We start from the raw sequence: 16,044 nt of genomic DNA, 5'->3' as shown, positions 1-16,044 counted from the left end.
ACAAACTAAAGAGTTATAAATCTTAAACATTATTAAGCCATGCATTTGTTTATTTACTCATTTAGCAAATTATAGTTTATGCCATTTGATACATGTTTCTTATTCTTTAATGAATAAACAAGTAAATAAATAAATCTACGAAGGCGAATAATTAAAGAATTTTGAGTAAATTATGAAAACATGAATGCGTTATTGCCACACGGTGGCGTTTCTGCACGTGTGTGTTTGCGCGGGAAATGACCTGCGGGTTGTCTTGCTTTTTCCGGAGAAAGCTGTGAGTTCCTGTCAAGGAAAACCACTCTTGTATTATTATCAAAGAGGACGAAGACACTCGCAAAGTATGAACATATATTTTTGTGGAAGCATCCGCGGAGGGAGACAAGACGTGAATCTTTACCAGAGAATCGTGAAGAAGTTGCAGCAGTATGGCACGGTTTTGACGGAGCACGTGAGCTCTGGCAGTCTGTCTGAAAAAGGTGATTCACTTCTGCTCTCTTTCTCTCAGAGTTGCGCGACCTCTTATAGAGCTTATATTTCTATTAAATATGTATCCGTCTAGCATTGTTTAGTGTGTGTGAACAACTGCAAATAATCGCGTAGTCCTTATATCGAGGATTGCAGGTCAGCACTGAACATGTGTGCTTGGTCCAGGTGAAGATGGAGATCAAGCCATTCATGATCGAGATCTGGAGTGGCTGATGGTGTCTGATGGTGAGAGATCATGGCACATGTTCATACTTTTGACATTCTTCATTGTATTTAAACGTGTTGTTCCTCTGGAACTGTAATAATATAGTCAACCGTTTTCAATCAAGTGGTATTTATACATTTCACAAAACGTTTACAAAAGTTTCAAGTGATCAAATGAAATGAATGTGGTTCTCTACACCTGTGTGAACTTTGAGCAGAACCGACTTCATACTTCCACTAAAGTCACCAAAACCCCATATGAAAACCTTGATATTTTGTTATCCAGTGTAGTAATATTCATTTTTAATTGTGATTTGCTGTGTCTTTAGCCCTATTCGCATGGGATTAGTTTTATCTGGGGACCTTGTGTGATTTTGACATTACCCCCCCACCTCTGAATTTCGTGTGGTGCATTCACACCTGATAAGCGAAGCCTGTGATTTTACTCGAATTTACCGACTTGTCTCCCGGATACCCGGATGTCAAGGCTTTGAGAGTCCCGTTCTATGGTCCAGATGGATTTTAAAAAAAATAAACTAATATAGTTTCGTGCGCGCTGTCATTTACATTTCACCAGGTTAAAATAATATCTCAAGCTTTATGCTTGATTTATTTGTAACACATTAACCTCAAAATCTTTTCAGCTTTCTCTTTCTGCAAATTGTATGGTGTAGCGATATGATGACAGCACCCAAAATACTATCAAACACTCCAACGCAGCTCCATTCTTCGCGGAAGATGGATAAAAAGGCGCACAGCAAACAAAAACCTCGAAAAATGATATACGACCCGTCAAATGCTGGCCGAATCACAGAGATGCCGATTCGCATGGGATTAATATTATCACAGGACCTCGGTGTTCGGCGAAATATGGTAGGTCATTTGCGGGGGAATTTTTACTTTACAAATTACAGACATGGCCGATTCGCACGGGATTAAGATCACAGACAACCTCCGCAATTATTACAAATGACTGGAGGTCACCAGGTAATACTAATCCCCTGTGAATAGGGCTTTAGTCAGTTTTCTCAAACTCAGTTCCTGGAGGGCCACAGCTCTGCAGAATTTAGCTCCAACCCTAATCAAGCGCACCTGATCCAGCCAATCAAGGTCTTCACGATCACTAGAAACTTCCAAGCAGGTGTGAGTTGGAGCTAAACTCTGCAGAGCTGTGGCCCTCCAGGAACTGAGTTTGAGACCACTGGTCTAAGTACTTCATGGGGCCACTGTAGCATATTAAAATGACCATTGTGAGATAAATATTTTATATAATATAAAGAGGCAAAGTGCATTAATGATGATAATTAACCCTGCAAAGCCTGTCATGAAATAGTCCAAATGTATTTATTTGGTTCCGTACTATATGGACCATAAAATCCCTATGTATCAAATATGATACAAAACACTTATGCATAAAATACTTTTTTTATATATATATATATATTTTGTCCATAAGTACACTAAACCGTTACATTTAAAAAATAAATAAAACTAAAATAAGTAAATAACATTTTAATTTAGAAGCCCAAACTGAGCAAAAATATGCAATTTGCTGCAGTTGCTGATATTTATATGGCCAAAAAGTAATATGAAATTCTGTTTCAATGAGAATCAATGAGGTCTTTATAACAATATAACAAACTACTTACATAAAATGCATATAAATATGAGTTGTCTCTCTATATCTCCCGGTAGTGTGTCTAAATGGGGTGGTTCATTGTGATTTCACTTTTTTAACGTTAGTTAGTGTGTAATGTTGCTGTTTGAGCATAACAATATCTGCAAAGTTACGAAGCTGAAAGCTCAATGCAAACGGAGATATCAACTTTTAAGATTCTGGCAGATTAATGCCTACAAAAACTGCTGGTAGGGACTACAACGAGTTACTTCCCGATAAACCCCGCCCTCGGGAAAAGGCAGCAAAGGGGGCGAGGCTTGCGCTGCTTTAGAGAAGAGGAAGAGAAAACTAGAGGTGCATTAAAAATCTATTCATATATGAATCGCGATTCTGTCTTCTAACGATTCTAATGGATTCACAAGTTTCAAAATCAATGTTCTAAAGCAGCGGTTCTTAATCTTGTTTCTCGCATCCCCTGCTCTGCATCTCTCTCTCTCTCTCTCTCTATTTTATTAGCTATGTGAAAATTTTATTTTCACATAGCTATGAGAAGCGTTAAACATGGACGCGCGTGCAGTTGCCGTACTGTATTAAAGCTTTAATCAGGATAAAACCGTATATTAAAAGCTAACATAAGCAGTAGCATTTACAAATAACAGCTTATCTAAAAGTATGAGACAACAACAAACAAAAAACATAGGCCTACCATTAAAAGCCGTGCTTGCACAGGTTCTGCACGATCCTCTTCAATAACATCCTCTGCTTCTCAATCGGGCTCAAACTGATAAGCGATATTAACGACGCCGTTGTTTACAATACAACCGGAGCACATGCCGCTGAGGAGAGGGGCGGGACAATTAGACGCGCACTAGAAGCGGTTTAGCCAATCACAACACACTGGGCTAACACACTGCACCCCATAAACACAATCAAGCCTAGAAAAAACCCAGTGAACCACCCCTTTAATAAGATGAAATATGAATGCATGTTCAAAGCTCTAGTTTATTTTATTGTGGGGCAAAACATACAATGCAATGCAATGCAATTATGGGAGATTTAAAAATAAATATTCCTCAAAAGCCTGATGGATTATATTTGACTCAAATTTTACATGATTTTTCAAAAAAAGTATCTATGGAAAATCAAGTATAATACATATATTACATATACATATTTTAAGTTGTTCTTACATTTACATTATAAAAATAAAAAAGAAACGTATCACAACCTAAAGAAGGATGTATTTACAATTATAATAAAAGGTCTTTTACTTTAAAGGGGTCATATGATGCGATTTTAAGTTTTTCTTTCTCTTTGGAGTGTTACAAGCTGTTCGTGAATTTGCCACTGACGATTCAAACGCGAGTTTTGAGCATTGTAGAGTAGCGCTTGTTTGTCATTTCTCTGATCACAAATGCAGACATGGTTTTATGTTTACGTGGTGCGATGCAACGCGTAAAAAGACAGTATGTCATTATAATCCGTAATTATGTCCCCACTGGATGCAACAAATGCCTCGTTTGTAATGGGTTTTATTGGTTTTGTCTCGTCGTGCCGGGACAAGGCATCACAATATGGTAAGGGTCGTAACATTTCCGTCACACGCTTGAGGTATTCGGCCAATCACAACGCACTGGATAGCTGGCCAATCAGAGCACACCTCGCTTTTCAGAAAAAAATCGACGCGTTTCAGAAAGGCAGGGCATAGAGGAGAAACAATTATGCACAGTATGTGGAAAATAATGTGTTTTTTTGGACTTTAAACCGCATAAACATTGCATTACGCCAAATACAAAAAAATAATGTTCTTTTTAGCAATGTCATATGACCCCTTTAAACTTTTTATCATTAACCATGTTCTCTGCTGCTCTTGACTGTCTTAGTTCTGTTGTATCAGGCTCCGTCACATTCTCAGTGATTCAGTGCGGTTTTCTCTCTCTGTCTCAGTGATAGTAGCTGAGGTGACACAGCCGTCTTTAGGAGTTGGTTATGAGCTCGGCCGAGCTGTGGCACTCAACAAAAGGGTTTTCTGTCTCTTCAGACCTTCTTCTGGAAAAGGTATTAAGACTTTCTCCCACATCAAATGTGACCCTGGTTTTGACAGGTTTTATGAGATTCACCCAGATGTTTAGATAGATATCCACATAGATATTTTTAATTTCCCACCCTCCAGTGCTGTCTGCCATGATCAGAGGAGCATCCACAAACTCGCTCTTCCAAGTCCAGGACTACACAGAGGATGAAGTCGAGAGTATCTTGGAGAAATATTTTGATAATATTGCCAAGAATTGATGAGCACATTTCAGCAAATCATAACAGATAAGCTATATGTTTCTATATGCTTCTCCTCTCATTTTAGAAAGTCAGTAGGACTGTCTTCCATTGGTGGGCATTTTATATTACATTTTCAGTGAAAATGTAAATTAAGCGCTGTATTGTTACTTACATGTGAATAAATCTTTTTCAGCTAAACACTGGTGTTACACTGGGTAATATACAGTAAATAAATGATGGTTCATAAATATCACACTGTGGGGAGTATCCAGAGAAAGGGTTGAGATCCACATACTGTCATTGTTTTGAATTGTCCACCAGAGGTCACTTGATGTCTTTTTACTAAAGCATTCAAAGTGCACAGATAAAGTAGGTTAATTAAATTCACAAGTTCACAATTTCAGAATGTCACAATACAAAGCAAATAGTATTTTATTTTTTTCCCGGCTCAAAAATGTGTCAGTCAGGCATTATGGCACTGTTTATGTCATGCATTATGTGATAGTCAGATTCAGGGATAAAAGGGATGTAGTATGTTGCATAAAAACGTTAATTTAATCATGACAACTGCAATACAAAGACATTGTTTTAGTTCATGGCTGTGATTTAGACATGGAGGTCAGCTATTACACAGTTAAAAACTTTAATACACACAGATCTGTATAAAAATGCACATTACAATAAAAAACAAATATACATTTCACCAATAAATTACATAAATTATATTTACACTTAAGAATACTGTTATTAATGTATCACAAAAATCATCCCATGAAATTCATATTACTATACTGCTTAAAAGACCATCAATATAATGTTAAAGGGAACATTACATTGTCATTTAAAAAAGCGTTCATAAAGCAAATACTCAAAGAATAAAACTTACTTGGTATATACTCACGCACATTGAAATATTTTACAGTTTGAACACTTGGCGAAAATGGCTACACATAAACCTGAAATTAAAAGCGCTTTTAGTAATATGGCTTGATTATATACATACAGTACTAATGTAACACACAATGGAAGTTTTGATATATTTGGGTGGTTCAGTGCTTCCCTTTATTTTACATGCAGCCCATTAGTGCTACTGTTTACTCTGAGTACAGACGTCATATCAACAAATACAGTGGCTCTCCGGCGGTGTGTACCTTGAAGTCAATATGAAACAGCATTTGCAACCCACCTTACCTTCATAATGTGACATACTGTATTCCCAGGTGATACAGTATATTAAAATGAGAAAAAGGTAAGGTGTGATTAAATTTAATTCATTTTTAACTGACTGGATATTGAAAAGTGCTCTCCAAATGAAAATTAAGAAAGCCCTGAAGCCCTAAGAAAGTATTTCCTCTAAAATAATTATCTTTATTTATTTATTTTATTTATATTTTTGTAAAACCTTACACTCCCCATTAGGAGAGACCCCATTAGTTAACAATAGTTAATGCATTTACTAAAAGTTACTATCAATGAGAAATACATTTTTTACATTATTATTTATTAATCTTAGTTGTTATTAGTATATAGTTCAGGTTAGCTTAGGCCTATTAAATAATATTAACAGATACTTTTGAATTTAATTACTAATGTTGAAATGAACATTAATAAATGCTTTTGAAGAATTTTTCACTGTTGGTCCATGTTAACTGACCTTACTGTAATGTTAACTTTTTTTTTCGATGTAAAAAAATTTGGCACCTGGTGGCCAAGATTGCATGATTACTGTTAGCTAGAAAGCATTTGTCTCATACGTTGCCTTTGAGGAAAAAAAGGTTAAAGGCCAAAATAAAATACCAGAAAAAAATGTTTTAATTTCATATAAATAAAAAAACATTTTAAAATTGGGGGAGGAAATAGATTCAGGAAGGCATTAAGACACTCCACGGTTCAGGGTTTCCAGCAAAAATATTGCTTGGTGAGAGCAAAATGTTTTTTCAGAGGCAGAGTAAATACATTTTTGATGAAATATTACACAGACAAGCATCTCTTAACTTTAGAAAAATTTTCCAAGACCAGGTACGAGCATTATTGATTTCATGTTGACTCTAACTGACCTAATGTTCCCTCAGCACTACATGCCTCACTTGTGGCATCTTTAATAAAATAACACTACTAATTGGTTCTTTATTTCTGTGTAATCGCTCTGGATAATGACCACCAGCTTTCAGCGACCAACTCTCGGATTCATGAGTACCGTCTTTATCTTTTAAGAGGTCAGAAGTGGCCTTTTACTTCAACAAGAGCAGCTGCATGATCTCTGCGGCTAAATGATGTCGGTGTTCAGCCTCTTCTTCTCGAGCTCAGCTGGAGCCGGAGACTGGAGGAAGCTGATCTTGCATTCCTGTTGCACGGGCACAGGGTTTGTCCGGCATCGGTGGAATGGGCGATGGTGAACGGGGGCCGGTCTGCACTGACAGCGAGCCGATCGGTCCTGGCAATGTCCGCGCAGCACCAGACCAGCTGTTAGCGCCACCATGGCCAAAGTCATGCCCCCCAACACCAGCAGGATGATGAGCTGCAGCTCTGACAGCCCTTCCGCCCCATGCTGAGTTACCACTGAGATTTTGAACGAGCGTCTTTCATCCCCACTAGGAGTGGTCCTGTGGGAGCGATTGACTGGGGTGGGTTTGCTCAGCGTAACTCTGTCTCCTTCGCCCCTGAACGGAGACACCGCTTGAGGTCCCGACTCCGAGATGGGAATCTCGCAAGTTCTTCCAGTGAATCCTGGAGAGCAGAAGCACTGGAAGGTGGAGACTCGGTCTATACAGCGTCCTCCGTTGAGGCAGGGCTGGCTGGCGCAGTCGTCCAGGTTGATGGTGCAGAAACGGCCGGTGAAACCCGCAGGGCACAGGCAGGAAAAACGGTTGACGCCATCCAAACAGGTGGCACCGTTGGCACAGGGGCGCATCAGGCAGTCATCCATGTTGGTCTCGCAGCGGGGCCCCGTGAAGCCAGCCAGGCATCGACAAGACAGTTCTGGAGCGTAACCACCCAGATCCTCACAGAGACCGCCATTCTTACAGGGGGACCTGCAGCAATAGACGTAAGAATTGAAAATACACTATATTGCCAAAAGTATTGGGACACCCCCTTCTAATGGACAGTTTTGGCTACTTTAGTAATTTCCATGAGTACAAATCTTAATGTTTAAGCATATAAGGATATTCTAGGGAATTGTGTGCTTCTAATTTTATAGCAACAGTTTGGACAGGACCCTTTTCTATTCTAACATGACAATGGCTCTGTGTATAAGGCAAGGTTAAAAAAGAAATGATTGATTCAGTCCGTGTGGAAGCACTTGTCTGGTCTGCAGAAAGCAAAGTCCCAATCCCAGCTGAACACCTCTGGTGTGACTTTAAATGCAGACCTTGAGCCAAAAACTCATCAACAAACACCAATGACTTGTACATACACTATATGGACAAGGCACTTCCAAAACTGGCAACAAAGATGGAAACAATTCATGCATTTACAAATTGTATTTCCATCTCTGTTGCAACAGTTTTGGAAGTGCCTAAAATGACTGTAGCCATATGTACAAGTCACTGGTGTTTGCTGATGAGTTTTTGGCTCAAGATCTGCATTTAAAGTCACAGCAGACCAGTCAAGTTCTTCCACACTGACTCAATCAATCCTTTCTTTCTGAACCCTGCCTTATACACAGAGGCGTTGTTGTGTTAGACTAGATAATACACGAGTTTCACAATTTGAGTTGAATTACTGAAATAAATGAAATTTTCCACGACATTCTAATTTATTGAGATGCACCTGTATATAAGTTAACATGAACTAATACTGAAAAACATAGCATTCATTAATCTTAGTTTATGTTAATATCAACATTTAATGATACATTACTAAAATCAAAAGTTGTATTTGTTTACCCTGTAAAGCTGGTCATTTGAAATAACAGTCTGAATAGACGAAATCAAAAAGGTCTAAACTGAGCAAAAATATGAAATGTGGAGGCCAAAAATATGCTTAGAATACATTGCAATACAATGACGATTAAGAGACTAACTGATAAACGTTCCTCAAAAGCAAGATGTAATATATTCGATACACACTAAAAATGTATGTATGGATAAACAAGTACATCTAAGTTGCTTCAGCCAAGTAATTTTTCATCTTGAAATTTTACTAGCAATATAACATTTATTCTCACAGTAACTTAAGATTTTACACTAAATAACATTTTTAGATGTTTTGATTATGTTAACAATTTAGAGATATTATAAATTTGTGTATCATATAAAGTATTATGAAGACGTCTGAATGAACCTACCGCTAACATGAAGTGACAAATAACAGTTAACTAACATTAGAGTTTATAAATGTAGCAAACAAATGTATTGCCCATTGTTATGTAATGTTAATTAACACACTATATTGCCAAAAGTATTGGGACACCCACTTCTAATAAACAGGTTTGACTATTTTAGTAATTTTCATGAGTACAAATCTTAACGTTAAAGCATAAAATTATATTTTAGGGAATCGTGTGCTTCTAATTTTATAGCAACAGTTTGGACAGGACCCTTTTCTATTCTAACATGACAATGGCTCTGTGTATAAGGCAAGGTTAAAAAAGAAATGATTGATTCAGTCCGTGTGGAAGCACTTGTCTGGTCTGCAGAAAGCAAAGTCCCAATCCCAGCTGAACACCTCTGGTGTGACTTTAAATGCAGACCTTGAGCCAAAAACTCATCAACAAACACCAATGACTTGTACATACACTATATGGACAAGGCACTTCCAAAACTGGCAACAAAGATGGAAACAATTCATGCATTTACAAATTGTATTTCCATCTCTGTTGCAACAGTTTTGGAAGTGTTTAAAATGATTGTACCCATATGTACAAGTCATTGGTGTTTGTTGATGAGTTTTTGGCTCAAGGTCTGCATTTAAAGTCACACCAGAGGTGTTCAACTGGGATTAGGACTTGGTTTTCTGCAGACCAGTCAAGTTTTTCCAAATTGACTGATGCCCGGTTCAGACTACACTATTTTAGCCCGATTTTGCCACGATTTGCTTGACGTAGGGTGTCGTGGGGATTCGTAAACGACAATGGGCGTCGGGACGCAAGATTCCATCGTTTAAGCTCGTGTATTGTGTCATAGTGGACGACAACCGATTCCGCGTCTGCGATGCTTCACGACATCATGACTAGCATGTTTAATTTTTTTTCCGTCGTCCACGACGAGGTCTGTCACATTGATGACGTTGACCAATAGCAGCACGGAAGCTCTTTCATACACGGGTTTCAAACATGGCAAAACGAAAGAGAGATGATAGTGCTGCTAGGTGGAATTATGAGATGGAGGAAAGGTTCGTGGAGCTGTGGCAACAGTACTCCTGCCTGTATGATGTGTCTTCGAGGGACTACCACGACAGAACAAAGAAAGAAAAATGCTGGCGAACTATAGAGGAAGCGCTTCAGCAATGTTTACACTCTTGTTTTCGGAAGTCAGTCGCTAGTTCCGCCTTCTCGATGACATCACGCGCGTCGTTAAAGACGGCACGCGATGAATGGTCGGGAAGCAACGTGTAGTCTGACATGTTTCTTGTCCACGACAAGATTTTAGGAGTCAAAATCGTGTAATCTGACACACTGACTATCGTGACCGACAAAAATATCATGTAGTCTGAACCCGGCATAAGTCGATCATTTCTTTTTGAGACTTGCCTTATACACCGAGGCATTGTCATGTTAGAATAGAAAAGGGTCCTGTCCAAACTGTTGCTATAAAATAAAAGCACACACTTCCCTAGAATATCATTATATGCTTAAACATTAAGATTTGTACTCATGGAAATTACTAAAGTAGTCAAACTTGTTCATTAGAAGGGGGTGTCCTAATACTTTTGGCAATATAGTGTATTTGACACCCACAAACTACAAGATTTTAGGCCTGATTTATCTTGTCGACGGTTAATGGAGATGACAACAAAAGCTATGTGTGACTTATCAAAGACGTTTGAGAATTTGGGAGAGGTGTCCAAGCTAAGCGATGTTAAGCAAGTTAAATATGCGATCCAAGTCCTGTAGTGTGAAATTAGTTTTGACTGTAACTGACATAAGTGATGACAGACGGTTCAGACAGCTTTGAAAGTTGTCTAGTGAATGCGCTGGGTTTTATAGGTGAAGTGTGTGATTTCTGGACCACTATTGTCACCAAATTGCAAAAAAAAAAAACTTTCTGAGAACCGATTTTTATTCACAACCAGTTCCATTTAAAAAATACAAATTCAAAACCGATTGGATGAAGCACCACATTAAAAGACTACTATTCAACAGTGGTACTACAACATAACAGCAACCCAAGTGTAGTCCAATTCCTGAAAGAATAGCACTTGTGAGCCAGTTTTATTTTTTTTTTGTGATTTAAAAAAACATTTGTTGTGTTTCTTGTGCACGTGTGTGGAGTGTGTGTATTAAATGGAGTCTACTTTGAAAGTGTTCGGCTGTGCACATACACTATCATTTGCATCAAAACTGAAGTATACTTTGGACTCGTAACAAGAGTGTTCAGGTTAATGAACAAATTAACCTTCCTTTGCAGGCAGCACCATTGTCATGAGTTCAATTCCCAGGCAGTCCATGAACTGATTGGTTGTATATCTTGAATGCAATGTAAAGCCCAAAATATACTTAGGTTTTTACACTAGGGTGTGCATGCAGCGAGTATGACACAAATTTCATCATCAGCATAGTATACACGCACTGTACGCATAAAAGTCCAGTTTTTCTAATTATTCATACTCCGTATGCTCAGCATGCACATGCACCTTGATTTTTTTTATTCCACTAAAATTAGTTGGTGCCCCTGGTGGCGACTTTGGCTGAAGAGATGGAACAATATCAAACTTTTGGAGGCTGTGACGACGAAATACTTTTTTTGTGAGTAGATTAACAGTTGTCCGCAACTAAAGAGGTACCAAAACTAGTATAGAGATGAAACTTTGTAGTGCTTATATTGCAACCGCCTGTGTTTGGGCACGTTATCAAAAGGAGTATACTTTCAAATGCTATGCATTCGGATAAGCATATACATCAGAACTGACGTATCTTTGGACTTAAGTCCCTGCTGCCAAATACATAATACAAATATAAATTATGAGGCATTTTTAGTAAATGAAAAGCACTGAATCAATAGGAGTGGTTACTAAATTAAAAAGACTCACTGAGCTACAAATTATTGCTAATATGCCTATGTAAACACCATCTGAAAGAACTGTATTACATGTCTTTGCCTTAAATGTATTTTTATATCTTTTCAGTTGAAATCTGAACATCATTTGGCAATAGACTGCTGAGTGATGTAAATGCAATTTCTTTTCTCTAAATATTTCTTCCTCAAAAGTACAACAAAAAAATCTTAATGGAACTATTAAGGACTCCGAATTGGAACCACAGTGGTTAAAATCCTTGTTTTAATGTTCTATTGCCATTGGTCGGACACACAGAAAGTTCTGCCCTAATGTAATGCCATTGGCTGAGCCGGTGTTGAGCAGGTCAAAACTCTCAAGCAAACCGTTCTTCCAAAGAGTCACAAGATTTACATTTTGAGGGGAACCAGCCATGTGAATGGCTTGTTTACTGTATCTGCATATTAAACTTTTGACATGTGAAAAACACATCCCCATTACATAATTCATGTTAACAGGCTAAACCATATACTGTAATATTTCAAGTAATAATTTGTCATCTCTAAAACTGTGCTGCAACTGGTCCAGTCCTGCAGCATCGTTTCCCTGGAAACCTCTCAGTCAGTTTGTTTTGGTCTTCATGGGAAGAACAGTAGGGGCCGAGCTGCAGTGTGTCAGTATTAGCAGTCTCTTACAGGGCCAGTAATGAGCCCATTGAATTACATGATTGCACTCTGGAGGCTGCAAATTGACCAGGCTGTTGTGCTGCCTGTGCCAGTGCGTCTGGGCTTGTGTGCTAATAGATTAATCTTAACAAAATGTTTACTTAAAAGAGGTCAAATCATGAACAATCCACTATTCACTGATCTTACATAAAACAGTTCATTGTAACACTTTAATCAGAAAGTACTACTAAAAATGGCTCGCTCTGTTCTTCCGCAGCTTTGTGATGTTAGGCAGGTGAGTACATTTGAACACACAAAACATGCATTTACATTACAAACGAAAGGGAAAAAAAACACTTACTTGGTCTTTTGGCAAGGCCCTGTTTTCAGTTCACAGTCCCGCCCATGAAAGCCTTCAGGACATAAGCAGCTATAATCCCCAGAGTCATTCAAGACGCAAGTAGCCCCATTCTGACACGGCTGCTCTCTGGAGCACACGTAAATATCTGCGGAAACAAGTCAGCGCTGTTACGTCAATCTATTAAAGCGTTTGCTACTTAAGGTCATGAATAATCTAAAACTTCAATAAAACAATAAAACCTGAAATAAAACAAGTTTAAGAACCAATTGCAACTGAAATGAAAGAATTATGATTAAATTGTATTTATATATTTCTATTTAAATATAATTCAATTATGTTAAATAGAAATAGGAAAACTAATAAAATACAAAATGACTAAATAATGACCAACCCATGCTCAATGTAAATACGTGACTCCGGCTACATATCGGAAAAATGTACCTTTCCATAAATTTCACTGCAGTTTCCAGGTGAAATGAACACTAGTGGCAGTAAAACAGCAACAACTTTTATTCCTTTTTCACAAAAATGATAATTACAGGGAAAATGATCAATGAATAACATAATACTTTGCTATTACCTTGAAACACTTTTCCCAGTGCGTTGTGTGTAAACAAATACATTTGAATGTTTGTGTCACACAATCAGCTCCATAAGTATAAACTCTAAAAAAAATGCTGGGTTGTTTCAACCCAACCTTGGGTCAAATATGGACTAACCCAACTTTTGGGTTAAAAATTTAATTTAAAAATGTAACCCAACAGCTGGGTTAGTCCATATTTGACCCAAAGTTGGGTTGAAACAACCCAGCATTTTTTAGAGTGTGGTTTTCTGACATAGTAAACTTGCTCGGTAGCACATAGGTACAAGTTCTGTGAAAAATGAATCACGACACTCCACAAAAGAGCTCGTAGTCTTGTATAAGGAAGCTAAAATGGCATGGTTGCTTAAATGCATTTTTACTGTATCTCACATTTGCTTTTGTTAACACTACACTCTAAAAAATGCTGGGTTAAATACAACCCAGCAATTGGGTTGTTTTGACCCAGCGGTTGGGTTACTACCCAGAAGGTTGGGTTAAACATTTAACCCAACCGCTGGGTCAAAACAACCCAATTGCTGGGTTTGTCCCTATTTTACCCAGCACTGGGTTGTATTTAACCCAGCAGTTTTTAGAGTGTATCGTTGTGAAACGTGCTACAAGCAACGCAATATCATCCCGGCATGTTTTTTCACTCTGCTGTTTAATAAACTCACATCTGCAATGGAGAAAAAAATGATATAGCTTATAGCCTTTTGTAGACGTGTCATCTGAAAAGTGCAGCAAAATGTACCCAGACAAAACATATTTCAGATTTTGCAGAAATGTTGCGTATTCCCAAAGAGCCTTGGTTGCGACTAGCCTTTTTCACGACCCTGTCATTTATTTCTTGGATATATGTTTAAATACATGGAAATCATATTGGATTTCTTTTATCAGAATAATCAGTGCTGTCAGGTTAATCTACAAAAATGAATCACCTTTATCACAGAATCGGCCCGCCCACCCGTCCATGCATGTGCACTGCCAGGGCTGATGGCAGGTGCCATGGACACATCCGGGCATTCGCTCACAGTCTTCACACTGCGGTCCACCCCATCCCGGATCACACCTGCCACACGGAGGCTAGAGTTAACCCTACATGCCATGTTCATTGTATTAATCTGTTTACAGTTTTCTTCTGCAATAGTAGTGAGCGGGAACAGGCTTGCACAGGTCAGATATACTTCAACAACATGACGCCTGAGAGCCACACAAGCCCATATTTCACTCTCATGAACCCACTCACCTGCAGTCACCGGTTTCAGCACACTTTCCATGGCCCAGCTCACACGTGCAGTTACTGGCCGAGGGTGTTGGAGATGTTTCTACTGAGGAAAATAAAACTGAAGAGAAGAGTACATTTAACATAGAGTTTGGTATATATTTGTCTTATTTTATTAGCTTTTGTAAGGTATCCTGTTGTTATTTTTTTCTTTTCTTTGACCATTATAGAGTTCAGAAGTTACTGCATAACAGCAATCCTCAATGATAAGTCCTCTTCAGATTAAGTAAACAAGTCCATCAGATCACATAACAAGCTCTAGCTTGTCTGTGAGAGTTTGTCACTTGTAGAAGGCATGTGCGATCAGTGTCACTTTTCAACAGCTTATGTAGCATGTCGAGTGGTAAACAACAGCTAGCGCATACTAAGATGCACATACGCGTTGATCTTGCCTGAAGGGAAGCTGATTTATTGTGACAAACTTTCAGTGAGAGACAATCAGGGGAAGACAAACTATGTTATTTAATTAGTTATCTTAAAGGGATATAGTTCACCCAAAAATGAAAAATTTGTCATCATTTAACATGTTGTTCCAAACCTGCATGAGTTTCTTTCATCTGTTGAACACAAAAGAAGATAATTTGTTGTAAAAATGTTTCAGGGAGCCATTGACTGGGAGTCAATGGCTACCAGAAACCGTTTGGTTACCAAGATTCTTCAAATTATCTTTTTGTGCTCAGCAGAAGAAAGAAACTCACACAGATTTGGAACAACATGAGGGTGAGTAAATGACGGCAAATTTTTCGGTGAACTGTCCCTTTCATTTTCATTTGCTTTACTATCAGTACTCCATGTTGGTCAGTCTGACAGGGTGAAAATATAAAGTACATTATTGCAGATTAATATAAAGTAATTTTAACAGTAATAGAGTAAAAACATTCATGTTCATCTAATTACATTCATTATTGAGAGTAATGAGTACAAATGCTGAAGGGAAAAAGTGTAATGAAAACAATGCCAGAATGGCAAAAAAAAAAAAATACAGTATATATATATATATATATATATATATACACTGTGTATATATATGTAATAAAATATTTAAATATATTAATAAATTAAATATAATAAATTATAAATATAATAAAATATATATTACAATTACAAAAAATGCAAAATGTTATTAATTTTAGAGAGAAACTGTTGCATGTTTTCATAAAAGTCTGACATCTGACCGGGAGAGTGGAAAGTTTATGCGTGTTCTTTTTCCATCCTTAATAATCTAAATGTACTTTTATATGAAAAGTTTTATGAAGTGTTACAGGAAATGATTCACCCCGATCTCCATCATCACCAGCCCGACTGAGTGATTTAGCATTCTTGGCCGTGCTTATCCAGTATTGGGTTTTGCACTCCGGTGGATGTTAGTGCAGGGTGTGTATGTGTGTGTGTGTGTGTGTGTGTGTGTGTGTGGGG

At 37.9% G+C, this 16,044-nt stretch overlaps 2 protein-coding genes across 3 annotated transcripts in view; one reads left to right on the top strand and one right to left on the bottom strand.

Moving 5' to 3' along the window:
* Window positions 1-210: 210 nt before the first annotated feature.
* Window positions 211-4,814, top strand: dnph1 (2'-deoxynucleoside 5'-phosphate N-hydrolase 1). The gene is made up of 4 exons (XM_016461846.1): window positions 211-476; window positions 652-711; window positions 4,256-4,366; window positions 4,482-4,814. Exons 1-4 carry the CDS (start codon window positions 341-343, stop codon window positions 4,598-4,600), a joined length of 426 nt encoding a protein of 141 aa, XP_016317332.1. The 5' UTR covers window positions 211-340; the 3' UTR covers window positions 4,601-4,814.
* A 1,617-nt stretch (window positions 4,815-6,431) lies between these two features.
* The window catches only part of dlk2 (delta-like 2 homolog (Drosophila)), a 28,327-nt gene continuing 18,714 nt past the window's right edge, over window positions 6,432-16,044 (bottom strand). For both annotated transcript variants that reach the window (XM_016461844.1, XM_016461845.1), the window contains exons 3-6: window positions 14,593-14,689; window positions 14,285-14,415; window positions 12,764-12,908; window positions 6,432-7,614 (exon numbers count right to left, since the gene is read on the bottom strand). In XM_016461844.1, the coding sequence (XP_016317330.1) occupies window positions 6,849-7,614; window positions 12,764-12,908; window positions 14,285-14,415; window positions 14,593-14,689 (1,139 nt within the window). In that variant the 3' untranslated portion in view covers window positions 6,432-6,848. The remainder of the gene's footprint in view (window positions 7,615-12,763; window positions 12,909-14,284; window positions 14,416-14,592; window positions 14,690-16,044) is intronic.

This window comes from Sinocyclocheilus anshuiensis, unplaced genomic scaffold (genome assembly GCF_001515605.1).
Source record: "Sinocyclocheilus anshuiensis isolate Anshui unplaced genomic scaffold, SAMN03320099.WGS_v1.1 scaffold460, whole genome shotgun sequence".
Classification (NCBI taxonomy): domain Eukaryota; kingdom Metazoa; phylum Chordata; class Actinopteri; order Cypriniformes; family Cyprinidae; genus Sinocyclocheilus; species Sinocyclocheilus anshuiensis.
Note: the sequence above shows the minus strand (reverse complement) of the source record. Positions and strands in the feature narration are given on the sequence as shown.